This window comes from Bos indicus, chromosome 19 (assembly GCF_029378745.1).
Source record: "Bos indicus isolate NIAB-ARS_2022 breed Sahiwal x Tharparkar chromosome 19, NIAB-ARS_B.indTharparkar_mat_pri_1.0, whole genome shotgun sequence".
Taxonomy (NCBI): domain Eukaryota; kingdom Metazoa; phylum Chordata; class Mammalia; order Artiodactyla; family Bovidae; genus Bos; species Bos indicus.
The window spans coordinates 30,234,156-30,257,196 of record NC_091778.1 but is presented as its reverse complement, the minus strand read 5'-3'; the positions used below and the strand labels follow the sequence as shown (position 1 = coordinate 30,257,196).

General features: G+C 47.5%; 2 protein-coding genes across 3 annotated transcripts in view; one reads left to right on the top strand and one right to left on the bottom strand.

The window, feature by feature from the left end:
- GLP2R (glucagon like peptide 2 receptor) overlaps positions 1-11,966 on the bottom strand; it is a 42,087-nt gene extending 30,121 nt beyond the window's left edge. Inside the window, exons 1-4 of one of the 2 annotated variants that reach the window (XM_070773090.1) lie at positions 11,622-11,966; positions 6,923-7,010; positions 4,684-4,788; positions 3,243-3,382 (exon numbers count right to left, since the gene is read on the bottom strand). In XM_070773090.1, coding sequence (XP_070629191.1) covers positions 3,243-3,382; positions 4,684-4,788; positions 6,923-7,010; positions 11,622-11,810 — 522 coding nt within the window. In that variant the 5' untranslated portion in view covers positions 11,811-11,966. The remainder of the gene's footprint in view (positions 1-3,242; positions 3,383-4,683; positions 4,789-6,922; positions 7,011-11,621) is intronic. The other variant, XM_019982522.2, reaches the window with a different exon arrangement.
- Positions 11,967-14,984: 3,018 nt separating this feature from the next.
- GSG1L2 (GSG1 like 2) lies at positions 14,985-22,999 on the top strand. The gene is made up of 5 exons (XM_019981026.2): positions 14,985-15,282; positions 18,547-18,594; positions 19,658-19,807; positions 21,610-21,721; positions 22,741-22,999. Exons 1-5 carry the CDS (start codon positions 14,985-14,987, stop codon positions 22,997-22,999), a joined length of 867 nt encoding a protein of 288 aa, XP_019836585.2.
- The last annotated feature ends 42 nt before the right edge of the window (positions 23,000-23,041 follow it).

Below are 23,041 nucleotides of genomic sequence, written 5' to 3'. Positions count from 1 at the left end.
AGGATCAATTCTTCAGAGCTCAGCTTTCTTTATGGTCCAACTCTCACATCCATACCTGACTACTAAAAAACCCATAGCTTTGACTAGACTGACCTTTGTTGGCAAAGTAATGTCTCTGCTTTTTAATATGCTGTCTAGTTTTGTATAGGTTTATTTTATTTTTAAAGTGTCTTTAAAAGAGCCTAAGTTTTTAACTTTGATAAAGTCCAATTTATCAACTTTTCTCTGGTCACTTCGTAGCCTTCTCAGTTATTAGCCAGACTGTCTTAGTACAATAGAGTTTGTGTTTTAAGTGACCTTATTCTACTTAGTTTATTGGTTTTAGTTGCTAAGTTGCATCTGATTCCTTGTGACTCCATGGACTGTAGCCCACTAGGCTCCTCTGTCCATGGAATTTCAGGCAAGAATACTAGAGTGGGTTATCATGCCCTCCTCCAGAGGATCTACCTGACCCAGGTATCAAACCCATGTCTCTTATGTCTCCTTCATTAACAGGTGGGTTCTTTACCACTGAGCCACCTAGGAGGCCCCATTCTACCTAATAACGGCCCCCAAAAGTAGTGATGCTGGCAATTTGGATGTGCCAAAGAGAAGTCATGATGTGCTTCCTTTAAATGAAGAGATGAAAGCTCTTGAGTTAAAAAAGAAAGAAAAAATATCACATGCTGAGGTTGCTAAGATCTATGAAAAGAACCAATCTTCTATCTGTGAAATTTTAGAGAATCAGTGGCGCTTGTTGTCACACTTCAAACTGTACAAGTTATGGCCACCGTGCATGATGAGTGCACAGCTAAGACAGAAATGGTATTAAGTGTGTACAGTTTTGAAAGACACCCACAGACACACACACACACAATATCCTTAAAAAGCACCAATTACTATGCTTAAAGACCCCCAGTGCGTTGTTAGTTGGAAGAACACAACACATCTCATTTTCCAAAACCCCAAAGGGCAAAGACTTACTAACACTAGCCTTGTTTGGGCAAAAATTCAACCCTCTACTAGAAACACAGGTAAACATGGCCAGAAACTTTTTGGGAAGTATTTGATTTCTTAGAAATATGATCATTTGCAGAGGAGAAGGCAATGCCTGTGTCCTCACTGCTCTAAAGAGAGAACCTTTCCTTCCTGTCTTGGAAAGTTCTTCTCAATCTTGTTTTGCGGTCTCAGTTGCCTGACCTGAGCCCAAAGCAAGTGGCAGGCATTTCACACCAGCTGGTGAGTTCGTCATCACCACGTCCCTTCAGAGTCACCTGGGGAACCTCCCCATCAGTATGGACGCCTTGACCCCACCACATCCCCACTGACTCAGAATCTGTGGAACCATTCAATATTTATGAAGTACCCACTGTATGTGAAGGTTCTGTGCACTTTACCAGCACTGTGCCAGAGGGTGGCAGCTGTTCAGATATGATGATGGCTTTGTGATTATTCTCAAGCAGCTTTGTCCAGTAGGGAAGATAAGAAATGTACACAGTTTGCCCAAATCACAGCATGACGTTAACAAGAGCATGGTGTTGTCACAAAAGTCAGACAAAATCTTGAGATAAGCTGAATCCAACCAACTGCAGGCATGATTTTAATACCTTTAAGAGGTGTGGCCTGTCACATGGTCTAGGGAACATGGAATTCTGCCAATTCCAGTCAAGGAATAAAGTTAAAGAGAGGTTTAGAAAAAATTCCCTGCAGATAGAGAGGCTGTGACGGAAGGCTCTTCATGCCTGATGGGAGGACGTGATAGACTTGAGAGTCAAGGACCGGCCAGTTCCCACTGGAGGAAGGAAGTGAACCACAAACACGATCATTCACTGCCCAGCGACCCGGCTGGATCCTAGGGGTGGAGCCGGCACTCTTACTTTAAGGTCGTGGTGACGAGGGGTCAGGCTTTATCCAGAGACTCGGACGTCTGTCAGCTCTTTAAACCCTCGTGCGGTCACGGGCAGTAACTGTGCTCTGCTGGGGCATGGGGAAGCAGAGGCCCAGAGCAGTGAAGGGTGAGGTAAGAAGAGCTAGAAAGCAAAGGGACTTCCCTGGTGGCCCAGGGGTTAAGAAGCCACCTGCCAATGCAGGAGACATGGATTCGATCCCTGATCCAGGAAGATCACACGTGCCTTGGAGCAACTAAGCCCGTGCACCACGGCTATTGAGCCTGTGCTCTAGAGCCTGGGAGTAGCAACCACCGAAGCCTGAGTGCCTAGAGCCTGGGCTCCACAACAAAACAAGCCACAGGAACGAGAAGCTGGCTGACTGCAACTAGAGAGTAACTCCCACTCACCTCAACTAGAGAAAGCCTGCATAGCAAGAAAGACCCAGCACAGCCAAAAATGAATAAATTAAATACATTTAAAAAAAAATTAAGAATTAGAAACAGGGCTTCCCTGGTGGCTCAGTGATAGAATCTGTTTGCCAATTCAGGAGACACAGGTTCGATCCCTGGTCTGGGAAGATCCCACATGCCAAGGAGCCACTAAGCCCATGTGCCACAACTCTCTAGAGCCTGGGAACTGCAACAACTGAGCCCATGTGCCACAACTACCGAAGCCCGAGCTCCCTAGAGCTCTTGCTCTGCAATGAGAGAAGCCACCACAATGCGAAGCCTGTGTACTGCAACTACAGAGTAGCCCCTGCTTGCCACCACTAGAGAAGAGCCTGCTCAGCAATGAAGACCCGCACAGCCAAAATAAATAAAACTATTAAAAAAAAAATTAGAAACAGTAAAAGAAAGAAAGAAATGGAAATTCCATATTAAAAAAAAAAAGAGAGAGAGAGCTAGGAAGCAAAGACTCTGGATATGAAGGTGGGCTGCCTGGGCCCTTGGCCTTGAGCTTGTAGCCAGACACTAGGTGTGTTCCCTCAGGACACTCTGTCGGAGAGTGACAGGTGCTGTCAAGGCTGGAGAGACCACTCCCCATGGGGTGGCCTTGGAGGACTTCGCTTGAAAGGAGACGTTGACTTTGAAATGTGACTTTGGGGAAGGAGAAGCTGAAGAACAGCTGGGGAAATGTGGGCCAGGCGGCAGGAGCAGCAAGCACAGACGCTGCTTGTCTTTCCTTAGGGGTTCACGCCTCGGCCCAGCAGCAGAAGACATGCTGCGTCTGCCACAGGAGGTGCAGTTTTGTGTGACCAAGGACCTTGCCAAGTGAGTCTGGGGCCGACGTGCTGGGGCAGGCTCCTTGCGTAGAGCCCCGGCACAGGGTGGTTTGGGCCCTGAGATCCGCCCTCACCGAGCCCAGCCAACTCACTTTTTGTTTGAAGCTGTCATCCTCGGCGCATTCGGAGTTGTCCTGCCAAATATCTGTGGAGTTTTCCAGCGTCTGCCAAGCACCCCGAGACAGGCAGTATCTGTAGGCCCTTCCTGAGTTCTCTGAAAGTAAACACAGCTCTAGGGGAAAGGTCAGAGCACGCAGCCCGCTCTCCGAGCACGTGGGAAGGCCCTCATTCTCACTGCAAAGCTGTGGAAAAATCCCAGGGAAGAGGAATTTTCACTTCCCCTTCGGGGGACTCGTTAGCGTCCTCACTGTTTATTTGGGATGGAAGGAAAAACACGGAAGCCTCTACATTTTGTAGCAAACCACAATCCGTTAATGTCTGCTGTGTTTACCCAAAGTCCCTGGTGACTCAGAGATGTGACAGCCCTTCAAGGTGCAGCCCAGCTGGGAGACACAGAGCTGGAGCTTCCTGACGCCCAAGAGGCCATGCCATGGAGAATAAAGGGCCCTGGACCAAGCCAGTTCCGCCTCCTACAAGCTCTGTGGCCCTGGGTGGGGTCCTACCGTCTAGTCCATCAGTTCCCACTTCTGACGACAAGTCTTGACTGCTCCACCTCCAGTTCTTTTCTTTCCTCTTTCCTCTTCTTCCCAACCCATTGCCTCTGCCTGAATCCACATCCTCCTCCTCTTTTTCTGGACCACTGCAGGAGCTTCCAGACTTGCCCTTGTGATCTCCCTCCATCCCTCAGTCCATTAGCCACAGGCTACCCACGTCAGCTCCCCCAAACCACCTCTTCATGCCTTAACACCTTCAGTGGCTCCACATCTCTACAGAGGGGAGTTTAAAGCCTGAAGCATAAAGCACAGGCCCAGCCTCATTGCTTGGTCTTTTTGTGCCGGTATGTCCTCTCCCTTGGGCTTCCCTTGTGGCTCAGTCAGTAAAGAATCTTCCTGCAGTGCAGGAGACCGGGGTTCAATCCTTGGGTCAGGAAGACGCCCTGGAGAAGGAAATGGCAACCCATTCCAGTATCCTTGCCTGGAAAATCTCATGGACACAGGAGCCTGGTGGGCTGCAGTCCATGGGGTCATAAAGGGTTGGGCGTGACTGAGCAACTAACACTTACTTACTTATTCTCTCCCTTCTTACATTCTAATGCTTCTTCCTCTAAGCTCATCCCTCGAGAACTCTGCAGCCAAGTCTGTGGTAGCCAGGCCTGGACTCTCAAATCTTCAAAGGAGAGAGGACCAGGATACAAGCAGAGCCTCCAGGCACAGAAGACTTGCAGGAAGATAGGAGAAGAAGCAGAGAGGAAAAGGAGGATGTGCTACTGACAGCTAAGAGGAGACCTTTCGTGGGAGAAGAGGGCTGGAGAAAACAATCTGGAGCCCCCTCCTAATCAAACCCTGGCTGCCTAATCAAACCCAGGGAAGCCTTAAAGGAATTGTTAGATATTGGTAAAATAAGACTTATTACCTTCGCGCCACCAAGGTAAGTAGGAAGGGCAGGGGACAGAGACATTTCCAGGAGTGGAATGAGGCCAGCACACATACTTATCGAAGGTCCCATTACAGACTGCACCTGCAGAGAAAAGTGGGCAAAATAAACAGGTGGAGCCCAGAGCCCACCTCACTGGCATTGAAGCTGGTGTGGCCCGAGCAGGGACCAGCCAGGGCGTCCCACTCTCTGGCGTCAGATCAAGGATGAGGAACCATGTGGGGAGGACAGGAATGCTTCACGCAGCCCCACATGTGGCTCTGTCCACCCAACCTGACCCCTGGCGGTGGTCCAGTCTTTCATGTCAACATGCACGTCACACTGGTGTTGGTTTACTTTACATGGGCTGAACTCTCACAGAAACTCAGGGTCAGGAGGACACTTAGAGGTTCAGCCAGCATCTTCTGTCCTGTAATTAACCAGTTATATCTATGAAATGTGCAAAATGACTGGTGGATAGAAGGACATCTGCAGGGTTGAGGTTCTCGGTCACGTGTACCTGAGTCAAGCACTACCTGGTCATATTTATCTGTTTGAAGATGAAGCCAACAATCATTATGAAATATCTGAGACTCTCAAGCAGCTCAGGGGATGAGCTGGTGCTTGGCAATGAGATGCTATAATGTAAGCATCAGCTTTATGAGCCCCCAGGATCAAACGAAGGGGCTTCAGGCTGGACCCCAAACATCCATATTGCAAACTCCTCACTCCTGGTTACCAAACATCATTTTCTACCATGGGCTCCCTATTAGGCTAGAACTCAGGGGCCACTCAGAATGAAGAGCCAGGTCGTTGGTATCAGGACCAAGCCACAGGTCTGGAGTTTGGGGCGCCCTATAGACCTGGCTGCCAGATCAGCACCCAATCAGTGCCTAGCCTGCGTGAACTCGTCGAGATGAGCTGCCCAGAGGGAGGCTCCGGATCAGGAAGGCCTCCCTACTCTTAGAAAGCAATTTTCCTCAATATGGAAGTGGTTCCTATAATGAATCAAGCCTTGGCAGCCACCTGCTTAGCTAAAGGATATTTAAAAGGAAGGAGGCATGGCTTGGAGACTGGACTGCCTTTGGGTTGGGAAAAGGCAGATAGAGTTTCTAGTGTTCTGTCAACCTCCAGGTCCCTGAGTGAAGTCATCTGAAAGAAGCCAGGAGATGAAGGAGAGGGCAGTTTCTACCCACAGCTGACCAGTCTCAGAGGCAGGGGGCCAAGGCTTCTTACTTCTTTCTTTTCTCGACAAAAAAGAATCTGGATGCACCCAGAGACCCAGCATGTAGACAGGAGAGGCTGTGGGCTGAGCAAACTATTAACATATTTGCTAGAATGCACTCAACCTAGTGCAGTCCTAGATAAATGTTCGTACCATGGGAGACTGAAGGACAACCCCCCCACACATACGTATGATAGATTTCTGGGTTAATCTATGACAGTGGCTCATGTCATGTGATTAGGTGGTCAAAGTACCATGACACATGGCTTATGTCAAACATGGTCACATGCATGTATATTCTACCTTGCATGCTCTTGGAGCATTGCAAGATGCTTGCAATTGGAGGTGGGTAGCCTTTGTAACTGTCCGACCCAACTGAACACAGCAGAAGTGACTTCCAAGGCTAGGTCACAAAAGGCAACATGGCCTCTGTTCATGCTTGTGCTTGCAACCCAGCCACTGTGCTGTGAGGAAGCCCAGGCCATATGGAGAGGCCACGTGGATGTGGCCCAGCCAACAGCCCCAGCATGACTCCCAGCATCAACCCACAGATGAGGGCATGAACCAGACTTCAGATGATTCCAACCTCCGGTCTTTGAGTGTTTCAGCTAAACTCCAGACATTGCAGAGCAGATATAAGCCCTCCCCAATATTCTCTGTCTGAAATCCTGACCCACAGAAACTGTGAGAGAAACGTGTGCACTCTAAGTCGTTTCAGTCGTGTCTGGCTCTTTGCAACCCTATGGACTGTAGCCCACCAGGCTCCTCTGTCCATGGGATTCTCTAGGCAAGAATTCTGGAGTGGGTTGTCACGCCCTCCTCCAGAGGATATTCCTGACCCCTTGATCAAACTTGCATCCCTTACGTCTCCTGCATTGGCAGGCAGGTTCTTTACCACTAGCGCCACCTGGGAAAGCCCATGAGAGATAGTAAATCATTGTTATTACTGTTTTGAGCCACTAAGCTTTGGGACTATCTGTTACACAGCCATAGATAACTGATACGTGTGCTTACCAGAAGTTTCCTTGAGTAAGTCTCTCAGACACTTCTCTTTATACTGAGCCCACTTCCGAGTTGTCTCCTCAAGGAGAGATCCTGTAACCTGAGCAGAAAAAAAAATTATAGTGAACTCCAGTTACCAGCAAGCAGGTTATCACATTTTATCACAAATTATCACCTCACACCATGATTCTCAAACCTTCCCACTGATAAGCCCATAATGGCCTGCACCATGGAACAATTTCTTTTGTATCTTATGTCCTATCTTAAATATTGCTGCTGTTGTTTAGTCACTAAGTTGCGTCCAACTCTTTTGTGACCCCGTGGACTGTAGCCCACCAGGCTCCTCTGTCCATGGGGATTCTCCAGGCAAGAATACTGGAGTGGGTGACCATGCCCTCCTCCAGGGGATCTCCCCAACCCAGGGATCGAACCCATATCTCCTGCATTGCAGGTGGATTCTTTACTGTCTGAGCCACCAGGGAAGCCCAGTGGGGATAGTAAAACATCTCAAACCTAACAGTCAGATTGACCACTACGACCTGTGTTCCTGTTCCACCCTGATTTTTGCAGTGTTTGCTTTTTATCACAGCAGCTGCAAAGAATCCCATCTTTGCAAAGATACATCATGCAAGAAAGTAGTGCCATATAATGTTGAAACCATGGATTACCTCAAGTTCGTCATTCACAGATGGAGTGTATCCCTGCTTCCCTCAAAAAATTAAAATTCCTAACAGCACCCCTGCCAGTTCACAGCAGGGGTGCCCTGGGACATCTTAGCACAGTTTGGGAACCATGGGATTATCCAGTAAGTAGTTATCATGATGATAATAATGATGAAGTAATTGGTATTTATCCCTTGGTTTCTGTTTCCAGTGCATTTTAAATCTCCATTAATAATCTCTCTTTCTCTGTTATGGCCCAAGAGGCACCATGGTACATTAGCAACACACTGTTTAAAGAAACACATGTCCTAATGGGAACATAACTGACTATATTAATTTTACAAGTTTGGCAGAGATGTTGATAACTAAATCATCAGCTTCCAGGATCCTCCAAGTCACCCAAGTGAAGACCTTTCCTTGGATAAAGTGCTGTTTATATGCACCAGGACCTAACAGAGAGAGAGACAATAAAATCAACTTATATGTGAGCTGTCTATGGACTAATATTCTCTTATCCCCCTGTTCTTTCCCATGACTGACGGCCATGGTCAAAAGAAAAATAAAACCAAAGCAGCACTCAATCTGATCAGTCTAGAAAAGCTGGACAAACTCTGATTATCTTCCCAGGTACTTGACCTAAGGACACCAAAAACATGAAAGGCTAATCTAAGTTCAATCACAGCCAAATCCTAATAAAGTAGTGATGAGTGGATATTTTCTAGCTGGAAAAATCCAGCTCAATCCTGATTCCTCTTTCTCTCGCAAGGGTAACCAGCACCAACTCACTCAACAGAGAATGGATTAAGAAAAAGGCAAAAAAAAGCTTCTGTTGACTTGCTTTCAACAAAACCTCTATTATTCTTTGTTACCAAAGGAATAGACTTCACTGTAGATAAAATAAAAAATGAAGACAAGCAGAAAGGGGAGAAGAAATGGAATCTTAATCTTTTTACCCAGAAATAACTATCTCCCTCCAGACTCTTCTCTCTACACTCACATACAATCCTTTCTCTTTTTTCTTTCTTTTCTCTTTCATTTTAACCCCAAAGAAAATCATATTGTTGTGTAGTCTCTTTTTCCACTAGAATATACACAGTGCCTATATTTCCATTTCGAAAACTATACTTTTAAAACATCATTTTAAGAGCTCTGTAATTTTCTACAGATGAATGTGATACAATTTATTTCTCAAATCCTCTAGCAAATTGAACACCTACATTGTTCTAGATGTTTGCTAATATAAATGATGCTGTAATGAAAATATTCACAGCTAAACACTCGAGCACATCTTTGTTTTCTTAGGGAAAATTCTTTGAGTTGGAATTTCTGGGTCATCAACTATACATTTTTAAAAGCTTTTGACAATATACTGCCAAATGATCCTAGCCAGAAAGAATTTTTTTTAATTTAAAAATATGCACCTTTTTACACTCTCACTGGCAAAGTATGAAAGAACTACACATTCACTTCTTAAAGAGCCTGAAGAGTTTATATTTTTTGACACCAAAGCAACTCCTAATTAACTCAGCTGAGCTGTGGGAAGGGGGAGGAGGCATGAGGATATAGCACTGTTTCCCAGCTCGAATTTAGAATCTAAACTATCCCTGAGAATTTCTCATTAAGGGAATTTTATGGTGACTTCCTGCCAAAAAAACACGCCATGGTCATTTATATCCATGCAGGGTGAACGGCTACGAGCAAAAGTCATCACGGAAATCTACGCCAAGGCTCGTGTAACATAAACATTTGGAGAAAGAAGTTGGGCTTTAAGATGGGTGACCAAGAGGAGGGTCTTCAGGATTTTATACGCATAACACAGGACAGACAGAGGGAAGAGGTTCTGAAAACAGACTGGGTGGTGGAGGTGGGGAAGACAGGCTGCCCATAGGCACATTATCGATTATAAATATACCAAGGTGTGGCTTGGTCAGCGTCATCCGCCAGCCTGACTCACTGCAGATTTGGCTGTTGTCACATAGAAATATTCGTATGTCAACAGCTTCCAAGGAATGCTGGGGAAGAAAGAACACAGGACTTTCAAGTAGCCTGGGGGGAGGCGCAGTGTCTCCACCGCTCACAAGCTATCTCATCGCAGGTGATCAGACAAGATCCTGTGAATCTTGGTGGCCAGTGACAGTCACCTTTTCAGAGGCTCGTTGTGGGATTTGGGCAAGACCATTAGGACAAAATACCAAGTGCTGCAGCAGAACTTGGCACCTAAGAGACAGCCGACCCACGGTTGTGGAGAGGAGATGGACAAAACCAGAGAGTTAGCTGAACATATACTCCGTTTGAATATGAGACAGGGGACTGGAGCAAGGGTGAGAGATCTGTATCAACGCTTCCAACAACGGCCCCGCCACTAACGAAGTCCCAGGCCACCTGCCCCAGGAAGATTATGGTCACTCGCCGAGAGGCAGCCTCCACGGCAAGAATCCCAGGCAACCCTGGACCGGGTTCACATCTACTGACTACAGCCTCTGGGAGGACGTGGATGTAGCGAATTTGGTGTGGGTTTTCTGCCCGTCAGGTTCTGGACCAGCATCAGAGAAAGTCTGATAAGGTGAGCAATGATGAGACCCAGCACCCCAGCCCTCCCTCTGTGGGGGCAGGAGGAATACAGATATCCAAGGCTGCAAGCGGAGATGAACTCTGCCTGTAGACCAAAGGAAGAAGAGAAGCATTGAGTTCTCAAAGTACTTCCTCACTCAGGTGAAGGGAACTGAAGCTCCTTCACATCATGGCCCAGAATAAAGAAGAAACCTTGAGGGACCTCCCTGAGGGCCCAGTGGCTAAGAATCCTCACTCCCATTGCAGGCGGCCCAGGTTCCATCCCTGGTCAGGATGCTAGACCCACACGCTGCAACCAGGAGTTCTCAGCTGCTTGGATGGCATCATAGACTCAATGGACACGAGTTGGAGCAAACTCCAGAAGATAGTGAAGAACAGGGAAGCCCGGCATGCTGCAGTCCGTGGGCTCACAAAGAGTCAGACATGACTTAGCGACTGAACAGCAAATGCTGCAACTAAGACCCGGCACAGCCAAATACATTTTAAAAAATTGGAAAAAAAAAAGGAATCGCAAAGGGAAGGGGCAAATGTCTCGTCTCCTTGGATAAGAAAAAATAAGCTACCAGAATTCCCAACTAAAGAAGATAGTTACAAACATACATTATGATTCACCCCTGAAGTCCTTAAACATCATGCCATAGAGCTCAATTTTCTGACAGAAAAACGTTCAACTTCCTTGAGCTTCAGTTTTCTCATCTGTAAATGGGATTAACAGGAAAACCTCCCTCCCAGGTTTGCTGAAAGCATGAAATAAAATAAAGAGCCCCAGACCTGGCATCAGACCTGGAGCATAGTAAGTGTTCAACAAAAATGTTAGCTTGGGTTAGTAAGTATTTTGTTAAGGAGAAAAGCAGACTGTTGTTTTTCTTTTAAACTATATGTAAATAAATGGTAGAAAAGTATGAGTGCAAGCCAAAAACTGTGAATAAGGGTGATCTCTGGGTGGTGGGAGTACAGTAATTTGTAGTTTGTATTTATACATCTCCGGATTTTATGAGTTTATTTTTATAAACAAAAAGCATTCTGCATTTTTATAATAGGAAGGAAGGAAAAAGGAAGATAGGAAGGAAAGAAAAAAAAATCCACTCATTCAGTCTAAATACTCAAACCTGGAATAATGATGAAAGCGAACAAAAGAAACATGCAGGGATTTTTAAATGCTATTTGCAGAGTTCACGCTGACATGCAAAAATGCTTATCATCTGATGTAAAGGGGAGACCAGGATACAAAATGTTTTCCACATCCTAATTCCAGCTGGGGAAGAAAAAAAATGCATAGAAAAAGGATTTGAGGAACATATGCCATAATATCAACAGTGATTACCTCTGAAGGCTTGGGTTATGGTTGATTGTCATTGCCTTAATACCATTTTACATTTTCCAAATTGCCTACAAGAGGCCTGAAGTGCTTCTATCATCAGAAAATACATACAACTGATAATAATAACAATAACAATAATAATACAAACGGCTCTTACTTGTTTGATGGAAACCAGAAGCAGAAGGGCCAGGAAGGGCCTCGCAGGGGTCCAGTGAGCCGGCTTGCGGGGGGAGGAGAGAGGCCCAGCCCCCTGGGCAGCAGGGGTGCCCATGAGCAGCACATGGGCTGCAGGCAGGGGGCTCACTGCCCTCCTCCGGGACCCTGCCCAGCTCGGCCCCGGCCTCATCTTTCTCGCTGTGGGTCACAAGTGTCAGCACATCCTTCGAACGGTCCAAGATGTACCGCAGGCGGCCGCCTCTTGCATTCCTCTTCCTCCAGCGAGATGTTTGCACAAACCCTCCGCACACCGCCCCTGAGAGCGTCTGGCCCAGTCTAGAGCCATCTACCGAATCTCCAAAGTTTCTCATCCCCCGTCCCGCCTCCCCCTCAAAAGGCAGGGAGATTTTTCCCAGACCTCCCCCAAGTGCTGGGACTTCCTGGGCAGAGGCCGCCCAGGAGAAGAGGCAAGGCAGCTGGTGGGTTCCACCCCTGAAGCCCCACCAGCTGCAAAGGACCAGAGTGGGACTGACCTGGATTCCAGGCCCTGAGGACCAGTGGTGGGAGGATGGGCCTCCAGGTCTGAGGTGGGCATCTTCATCATGGGGGACACTTGTTATTGAGGCTTTAAGTTTGTCCAGGACGGGCTGAGCCCAGCTACCAAGGCAGGGTCTCCTCTGGCCCTGTTTATGCCAAGACTTCCAGAAAGACAGCTTTTCTGCCCAGGAGACACCAGCTCCTGCCCCAGGGCCTGAAGCAAAACCCCCATCAGTGGGCTTCCCTGGGGGTCCAGTGGTTGGGAATCCACCTGGCCAGGCAGGGGACATGGGTTCAGTCCCTGGCCGGGGAAAATAGGATTCCACATGACGTGGAGCAGCTAAGCCCATGTGCCACAACTATAGAAGCCTGAGTGTGCTAGAGCCTGTGTTGCACAAGAGAAGCCCCGCAGTGAGAAGCTCACACACCACAGTTACAGAGCAGCCCTCATTCTCTGGAGCTAGAGAAAGCCACTGCACAGCCACAAAGACCCAGAACAGCCAAATAAATACTTAAAACAAAACAAAACCCCATCACCGACTTGAGCTCCTGCTTCATAGCAGCGAACCAACATGCTGAAAAGTCAAAAAACGTGCTCACCTCTAGATGGCTCTCACCTGTGAGCAAAGGTTGCTCAGTCCACCAGGCAGATCCTTTGTCAGAACCCATGATCCATTATTGCCAACTAACAGGTGTGTAGTTTTCCACCACAACTCACATGGACAAAATCTTCTCACCTGACAGCCTACTTCTTTCATCCTTAAAATAACCCTGTGAGGGGATGGTTAGTTCTCTGCTTGATGGCTGCAACATTGAGGTTCAGAGAGGTTAAGTGGCTTGCCCAACGCCCCACAGCATGTTAAAGGCAGAGCCAAGATACCTAGGTCTTCTGACCAGTCACCTGACCACAGAAGCTTGATAAGGTCCCATATCTGACCCTAACCCTCTAGGTGAGTTCATTTTTTCTAGTAGGTTCAGCACTGTATCTCTGAGATACTCTGCTTGGCCCTTCTCATCCACCCCTCCTTGTCCAGCCCCTTCCAAGCCTTTCCTGAACTTGAGATTCCACAGAAGACGTCCTGATTGTATGAAATGCAGGTCAGCAAGAGACAGGAACACCGTGTTTCCATTTAGGCTATTTTTCCCCCCATAAGTTGGACCAGAGGCTCTCATCTTGGCTAACTTTCCCAAGTGAGTGAACTTTGAACAGTTGGGGCAAAACAGGTGAGCATCCCTTAATAGAAATCCTTTGACAGCTTAAAACAAACAAACAAACAAACAAACAAAAAACCACATGGCGAGATTTTAAATACCAGCAGTAAAACATTCAAAATGAACACAGACCCCCTACCCCAAGATGGACTCACATAATGATGCGACCTCTGGAATCCATGTGGTCATCCCTTTGGGACAGCAGAGAGAGGAATGGAGTAACCCAGAGGGAGAAAACTGCCCACATGATGGTTCTGATCCTTCCATACGGCTGTAAAGCTAGTCTGTGATGCACTTTACAGATTGTCTTCCCAATCGCCTACTTGCAAAAACAGTGCCGCCTGCTTGATAAGAATATTCTGTCTAGCCTCTCTGAACTTTTTCTCAAAAACAGCCTTTTTCTAAAGGGACAGGGGTTGTGGGGAGGGGACAGCTACACACGACTTCCCCACTCGTTGGATGGATGCCATCTAGTGATAAAATGAGGTAACTCCTCTTCCCACAAGACTGGTTGGCAACCACACAGACAGACACAGCTCATAGCACAGTCCTTGGTCTTTGCCAGCCGGAAAATCCAGGCTAAGCGATGTGGACCCAGATAACACCGGCCTTTTTTCCCACCTGCCCAGGTTGATTCTCTGTCATGATGGGGGAGGGGGGTTTGTCTTTGGGAGGTGTCTATCATAGAATGGAGAACCTTTGTGTTCCAGATGCCACGTGGAACCCTTGAGGACATCATGCCACGTGAAATAAGTCAGTCACAAAAAGACAAATTCCACATATAACTCGAGTGACCAAATTCATGGAGAGTATCATAGGGGCTGGGGGAAGAGGAATGGGGAATTGGCATTTAGTGGGGACAGAATTTCAGTTTTTGCAAGATAAAAAGAGTTCTGGAGCTTTGTGGCAGACTTGAATGTACTTAAGAGTGCACTTAAAAATGATTAAGACAGTAAACTCTGTATTATGTGTATTTCATCACAATTTAAAGAAGAACAAAAATGGCATCTGTGCTCAGTGTTTTGCAGCAGCCTGGATGGGAAGGGAGTTTGGGGGAGAATGGAAACATGTATATGGACGGCTGAGAACCTTCTCTGTTCACCTAAAACTATCACAATATTGTTAATCAGCTATACTCCAATTCAAAATAAACAGTTCTTTAGAAAGTGATGGTGAAGGTGTGAAAAACACAAATCAAATTTAAGAGCATTTCGAGTTGGATCTGTAGCTATTCCATCGTGCCTAACACAAAACGGAAGGACATGGTCTTCCAGTATCTAAAAACAGTCATCCAGTTCAACAAAAGAGTTGCTCACATCACATGGGAATAAATGAAGTTCTGCCCTTGCAAAAAAAAAAAGAGAACAAAAACAGAAAACCAGCACCCCTACATCATGGGAAGGACTGAAGGGCTGACAGTGTTGAAGAGAGCACGGCCCAGCTCTGTGGCTCCTTCGGGCACAGATGTCACACCCTGGAGAGCACCAGTTCCCCAGGAGGACGTGCAGGGAGAGGTAAGAATGCCAGATGGTGGACCGAGGTGGGGCGGGTACCAGGATGAGGCAAGCGAGGGGGACCCCACTGCTCATCCTGCTGCTGCACCCCGCATTCAGCCATGGACCAGTGGGCTAGGCAGCAGCGGGCTCTGGCCCTCCTCCCGGTCTGCCTGGCCCTCACCTTCTCCCTCACAGCCGTAAGCAGCAGCTACTGGTGCGAGGGCACGCGGCGGGTGGCAAAGCCGCTGTGCCAGGATCGTCCGGGGGTGCTGCACTGCATCCACTACAGCCGTGGCAGCAGCGACAATGGGACCCAGGCCGTCCAGTACATTTGGGAGATGGGGGACGACAAGTTCGTCCAGCGCAGGTTCCACGTGGGGCTCTGGCAGTCGTGCGAGGAGACGCTTGGAAGCACAGGTGAGCTCAGCATAAACGGGTCCTCTGGTGGTTCGGGGATGTAAGCTCTCTGGCTTTCCATGTGAAAATATCACCTAGACCCAAGAGAGCCTGCCTGGGAAGACTGCAGCCTGGGGCCCCTGCAGGGAGATTGCTCCACACGCACATCTGCTAGTCAGTCTAATTTAGCACAAATGCCTGGGCGAGTTGATGCATAAGGAAAGGAGCAGATTACAACTGGAGGTGGATGGTGGCACCCACAGAGAGGGACAGGAGGGACGAGGGGGGCTACGGAGACCTGGCCGCAAGGACTCCAGCCTGGGGAGGATGCTCCTGGGCCCTGAACAAGCACAAGAAAGGGATCAAAGAGTGTCTGGTCACCCCCAGCTCTGCTGCCCACTGCAGCTTCCTGGGTATTCCCCTTCTTAATCAGCTTCATCTGCATCCCCCTAAAAGTTGACCCTCCGTTGGACACCCTAATAGAGTCCTCCTGGGGACCCCCTACCTGGAGTGCTATGTAGTGACCCCCCTACCTGGAGGTCATTTTCTAAATAGCTCTGCACCTTCTTCCCAATGCCTCTAAAGAGAGAACGCATTGTCTGAAATGAAGATGTAAAACAAAAACTCCTCTTAGAGAACGAACTTATGGTAGGTAGCCAGGTGGAAGGATAGGGAGCTTGGGATGGACATGTACACTCTGCTGTATTTAAAATGGATAATCAACAATGACCTACTGTAGAGCACAAGGAACTCTGCTCAATGTTATGTGGCAGCCCAGATGGGAGAGGAGTTCGGGGAGAATGGATACATGTATATGTATGACCAAGTCCCTTTGCTGTTTACTTGAAACTATCACAGCATTGTTAATCGACTCTACCCCAATACAAAATAAAAAGTTTTTTAAAAAAAGAAATAGAAAAAACCAAACATTCATGGTTGGGGCAGCTTTTCAACTCAATATTCTTTCTCCTGGGTGAATGAATTAGTCAGCAGAATGTGTTGATTCCAGACTCTGTGCGGTTCTGCCGAACCAAGAAATTCAAGCACAGAGGGGCCTAGGCACACCACAGCGGGTGGGGGTCTGGGGAGAAAAAGCAGACGGGGCGCCACAGTCCGTCCCCAGGACTCTGACATCGTCTCCCAGGCAGGCTGGCTGTACCGCTTGGCTGGCAAACCTCTGTCCAGCTATGTAACACCTGCCTGTCTGGCTTCATGGGATTTATAAAGATTTTTTCCTTTTAATCCTGCTGGACCTATTCAAAAGGAACATCATTTCTGAGGATTCATATTAACCAAGGGGTCACTGCGGTCTGATCCACACTAAACTCACCCTTCTAAGCTATTGTGAATTCTCTTAATCTCCTTGGCTGGTCTCATTTTTCACTCTGCCCTGCCCCTGGCTCTGGACTGGCCTCCTTTTACCCCCCATTGAGATAAGGCAGCCCTCACCAGAAGGCTAGTTAGATGTCCAGTCCTCCCTGCATTAAGCAGAAAGACAGCAGTAGGGTTTAAGTGCATACTAACCAGGAGAGAAGCTTTCCTATCTAAGTGTTTGTTGCTCAGTCGTGTCCGACTCTTCAACCCCATGGACTGCAGCCCACCAGGCTCCTCTATCCATGGGATTTCTTAGGCAAGAATACTGGAGTGGGTAGCTATTCCCTTCCCCAGGGCATCTTCCCGACCCAGGGATCGAACCCGAGTCTCCTGCATTGGCAGGAGGATTCTTCCTATCCAGTATCTTCAAAGCAAGGCTAACATGGGGACTATTAAACCAATTTTAGAAATAGGAAAGCCATTCCTCTGAAGAGTCAGTAACGGGTGGGATGGGAGGGAATCTCAAGAGGGTAGGGATATATGTTACTGATGGCCGATTCGCATTGTTGAACCACAGAAACCAACACAACACTATAAAGCTATTATCCTCCAATTAAAACAAAAAAAAAAAGAAAAAAAAAATAAGAGTCAATGATCTTTGCCCCTAACATTTTCGTCTTTTAGCTCCTAGCAGCCCAGACTGGGAGCCTCGGGATGTGTCTTCCCGGCACCTAAGCTCCTGGGTTGAATCACTGATGCGGCAGGACAGTCTTGGGGCAGTACTGGGCCCCTGCAAGCCCAGTTCTAATGCTGAAACTGCCTCTACCCGTGTTTTCTGTACCGTGTTTCCCTCTCAGAGGTCCTAAGACACACTCTTCCTAACCGTGCAGAGACAAATCAGGCATGTCCTTGGCTCCTCCCACTCCACCATCTATGATTCAATTCGGAGCTGATGTGTTAATGGAGCAAGACGGGGGTACCCACCTGGGACAACATCCCAGAGGGTGATTGGCCCTGGTGTCAAATCCTCCATCCATTACTCACCCCCAAACCGGAATTTGGTGACATCAATATACTCAGTAGATAACCAAGGACTCATATCCTTCAAAGGGACTAAACCTCACAGGGGGCAGCACAAGCTTTTCTAGCCAATATGTGCAACATGACTGATGATACAGGCAAAGCACACCCCCTGGAGCACAGAATAAGTCTGAGGGTGGGTTCTGCCTGGTACCTGGTACTCACACACATAACTCTTTCCTTTCCTCTCCCACTCCAGAAAGCAGGATGGAGTGCAAGTAACTGACTCACTTCATAGCAGAGATAGTTCTGAATCTGCTCTATTTCATTTCTTAAAATGATTACAAACACTGTCACTTTCCCCTCTACCCAGAAAGAAATTATTTGAGACTCACGTCATCTTGGATGCTGTTTGGGAAGTCCAGCATCCAGTCGTGCAGCATCAGTCCAGATGGGCTAGGGTATGCTGTAATAACAAACAACATCCAAGTCCCACAGGTTTAAACCACCAAATTCATTTCTAGTTTTTGCTATTTGTATTTTGCCGGTTGGCAAGTGGTGTCTCCTCACTGGAGCCACTCAGGGATCCAGGCAGAGAGAGGCTCCACCCGGACATAGGCTTCTGTGATCTCAGAGGCAAGAAAATGAGAACTTTTAGGCAAAACACTAACTCGTAAAGCTTCTGACCGGAAGTGACCCACACCCACCCACCCCATAATTTCCACCCCCAATCCTCGGCCATAACAAGGCATTTGACCCAGCCTGGATTCCCTGGGGCCGGATTGCATCATGATGCTCCAGGGAGGGGCACCACCTCTATGGGAACAATAAAGCCACACTCCCCAATCCTTGTTCAGAATGATGTGGGTGCAGCCAAGGGGGGCTGGAAACACAGCTTGTCCCTCGTTGTCAAGGTTCACCCTACTTGATTCTGTCTTCTTTTACTTCCAGGTGAAAACTGCAGAAGTTTCCAGAGTGTAATACCAGCTGAAGAACAAGGTAAACACCTTCCTCATGTTCTGTCCACCAGCCCTTCTCACCATTCGGACAATGTCTATGGTTTCGGTTGGGCTGGGGGGAAAACATGAACGAGTTATTTATAGTTTTTCCATGAATTCAAGTCCCACAGAGCCACTGGCTCTTTTCATGGGCCCTGTAGGCAGTAATGCTAAAAAAAGGTTAAACCATCAACTCTGCAGGGAGGAGGGGGATGCCTTGATAGGCGGTATTTGCAGCTTTTCGGGGTGTGAATACTCCCACCGAGGCCAATTTCAAACTATCAATGCAAGGTGACCGCAGAGCAGGAAAAAAGATGAGTCTAGCTCATCACTGCCAATAGCGTTTTCCCTCTCTATAACACTCATCAAATTTAAACTTACTTTCCTAGTATCGTTTCCCCAGCAAGAATTTAGCTTTTGTGATGACATGGACCATGTCTCTTTCATTCATTGCTGTGTCCCCAGGACCAAACTGCCTTATAGGAGGCTTTTTGCAAATAACAGTTTCGCTCTCTGCCCCTTTTATTCACTCCACATCCAACCTATTTCCTTGAAGCAACAGGAGGGGTCCCACCAAAAGGATAAATTGTAGGTTGACATGGAAACAAATGAGATTCTTGGCATCTCGAATCAGGGGGCCTCAATGCTCAGACTCCTTCGTCCGCCCTGGTAAAGTTTACCCTCTCCTTCAAAAAATGAAGATAGTGTCTTCTGGTGGAATCAAAATAACATGGTTAACTTCTGAACTGGGGAATGGGACCTCCAGCATCCTTCAGGAAGAATTTTGCTTAGTATTTTTTTCCCTCCCAGCTAATGACAATCTTCCCAAAGCTTCTCTTTCAAGCCCCAGGACTCCCCTTGCATTATCAACTTTCCAAGACTCAGTAGAGGTTTCTGTGGTTTTCACCCCGTGGTGGTTTTTATTTGTTTATTTTTTGTTTTAGAAGTGACCCGAATCACATGATTGAATATCCTAGTATTTCTAAGGGGCTGCCCTGGTGGCTCAGATGGTAAAGAATCTATATTTCTGAGTCCCAGCATCTCTTTTATCCTTACATTTGCAGGTGTCTTGTGGCTGTCTATTGGGGCTGAGGTCCTGAATATCCTACTGACATTGACAAGTGCAGTCCTCCTGGGCTCCAGAGTGAGGCATCACTCTGGGTTCCACTGGCTCAAGGTGGATGCCTCAGTAGCCATCCTCACCGTGCTTGCAGGTACTTTCCAAGAGCATTATCAGAACAGGCAAATTCCCTACAGCCTACCCCCAAGGGAACTGGCAGAGCTCCAGACTGGCTCTTCCTATCACTGGCCCATTCAGCGGGACAACTGGTCCACTGGAGAAGATACCAAATTAATCCCATTGGTGGAAGCAATGGGGGGCTGGTGAAAAAAGTGGGGATAGGCACAAATGGAGAGCAAAATTTATCAGCATGTCTTTGTCACAACTGTGGGGGAAGAAGTCCACTGGCTTTGAGGACAGAGACTGCCCTATTTGTACAATGGTTAAGCATGAGTCCGTGGAGAAATACTGCCTGGATTCAGAGATCTCCAACTTGCTGGCTGTGTGATTCTGGGCAAGTAGCTTCACTTCTCTAATTAGCTGCCTCAGAAAGCTGTGATGGAACTTCCCTGGCAGTCTGGTGCTTAGAATTTGTGCTTCCACTACAGGGAGCATGGATCTGATCCCGGTCAGGGAAGATCTTGCATGCCAGTGCAGCCAAAACATACAAAAACAAACAAAATGCTGTGGTGATGACTCAGTAAGAACGCACACAGTATATAGTAAGTACTCAAAAATGGCAGCTTGTTAAAAATTATCCAAGTGGGGTCAATAGCCCTGTGAGTAAAGAACTCCTCTTTTTGGTCTTCTGTGTTGTCCAAGTAATTTTTCCATTACTGTTGTTCAGTTGCTAAGTTGTGTCTGACTCTGCGACCCCATGAACTGTAGCTAGCAGGCTCCTCTGTCTAGCAACAAATGGGACTCTCCAGCAACAGTACTGGAGCCTGTTGCCATTCCCTTCCCTGGGGCCTCTTCCTGAGCCAGGGATGGAACCCCAGTCTCCTGCATTGCAGGCAGATTCTTTAACTGTCTGAACCCATAGACCAGGGAAGCCCATAGACCACTAGAGAAGTCCCAAAACTACTATTTGACCATTGAAGCCACAGTTGGTCACTCCCTGCCATATATTTATTAAATTAAAACATAGCCCTGTAATGGGAGCCCCTGAAAAAGAAAGACAAAATAACTAATATTTAAAAGTAATATTCAAAGAAACTTTCTGGAACAAAAGACCAAAATCTATGCATATAAAACTCTAATACCTGGGGGGAAAAAAATGACACAGTACATTCAAGTCCTAGACATATCCCACTAAAACTGTTAAAGGAAAAGAAAATCATCTGGGTCCTCAAGCAAAAAGATCAATTCACTTACAGAGAACAGAAAATCACATTGGGAACTGACCAGTTCCTGCTGTGAAAGTCTACTGTGGCCAGAACCTATTCCGATTTTTATGCAAAGTTTTTCTGTGTTAGCAAACAATCCACATTCAAAATAAAAAGTGACAGAATTTAGGAAAGTATGGCTTCAGGCTAAATGTAGCTCAAGGACCTCTTCCCTGTTCTGGAAAACAGAGGATATAAAATCGGTGCCTCTGGGGACTTCACTTGTGGCCCAGTAGTTAAGACTCCGAGCTTCCAATCAAAGGGGCGCAGGTTTGATCCTTGGTCAGGAAACTAAGATCCCACATGCTGAGCTGTATGAGCAGGAAAAGAAAAAAAAACACCCCACAGCGACATGATAAAATAGAAAAAGGAGGTGGTCTTGAGACAGATGACATGGCAAAGGAACATTCACCACCGTGTAGATTGGTGACTCTTAAGAAATCAGTAGACGTGTAAAACATGAAGGCTGCTTGGAAGGGCTCAAGGAGGATGTTAGTGGGCTAGGACAGCCAACCCATGTGCCGTAAAAAACTGCATTCTTGACTGTAGCTCACAAGCTTTCCTTGTACAGGGCTCCTAGCCATGGTGGCCCACATGATGTACACAACCATTTTTCAAATCACCGTGAACCTTGGGCCAGAAGATTGGAAGCCTCAGACGTGGGACTATGGCTGGTCATACTGGTGAGTCGCTGGCCACGGTGGACAAGCAGGGATGCACACAGGTTTTCTAGGACCACCACCACCGCCCTTGGTCACGGCTCCACCACCTGCTACTCTTGGGACTTTGGGTTAGTTCCTCAACCTTTCTGTAGCTCAGATTCCTCATCTATAAAATGATAAAACCCAGCTCAGATATTTTTATGAGAATGTAAGGTTATGTTTATAAAATTCTTGGCACAGAGTGAAGCGCTCAAGAAACAGAGATAGTGCTGCTGTTACTTTCTTGAACATGGTTTAAGGAGAAAAGTCCTATTATAATTCTTAATAAATATTTCAGTGAAGAGAGACCCCGTCCTCGATTCTAATGGAAAGACAGGCCATGACACAGAAGTTCTACTAGAAAGACTTGATGCAGAATTGGATACAGAAATGTGAAGTCACCAGCTCAAGGTTGCACAGTTAATGAGAGATGTGTGCAAACCCACAGTGCATGCCTGACTCCCAAGTCTGGTTCTCATTACCATTCACACATTCCCAACAAAAACACGTTGACTGCTCTCTGAGATCTGTGATTCAAAGCATTAGTCGCTCAGTCATGTCCAACGCTTTGTGACCCCATGGACTGTAGCCCGTCAGGCTCCTCTGTCCATGGACTTCTCCAGGCCTGAATACTAGAGCAGGTAGCCGTTCCCTGCTCCAGGGGATCTTCCCAACCCAGTGATCGAACCCAGGTTTTCTGCATTGCAGGCAGATTCTTTACTGTCTGAGCCACTGGGGAAGCCCAAACCCAGGTCCAAATTGGGTAGAACCGGGAGTTGATTTTCCATCCCAGCAGGAAGCCCTGGAATCAGCCCTGCACCCTTTCCTGCTGCTGCTGCTGCTGCTGCTAAGTCACTTCAGTCGTGTCCGACTCTGTGCGACCCCATAGACGGCAGCCCACCAAGGTTCCTCCGTCCCTGGGATTCTCCAGGCAAGAGTACTGGAGTGGGTTGCCATTGCCTTCTCTGGCACCCTTTCCTAACCATGCCTTTTGTTGACAGCCTCGCCTGGGGTTCCTTTGCCCTGTGCATGGTTGCATCGGTCATGGCCACAAGCAGATACACAGCAGCCCGCCGGGAACTCGCAGACAAAAAAAGTGGACAGAAGGGCAGTCGGCACTCTCCACAAGACTTCCAGAAACCCAAGGCTTCAGAAAGTGTTTGGGAAACAGAAACTGCTCCCAGCCCTGCGGGGTGTGCCCTCATTGGTGTATCTAAGCACCTGCCACCAGAGGCTCCAGGCAAGGTGTCCATGTGCTAGCCAGGGTTCATGGCTGACAGATCTGCACAGGCAGACACACCA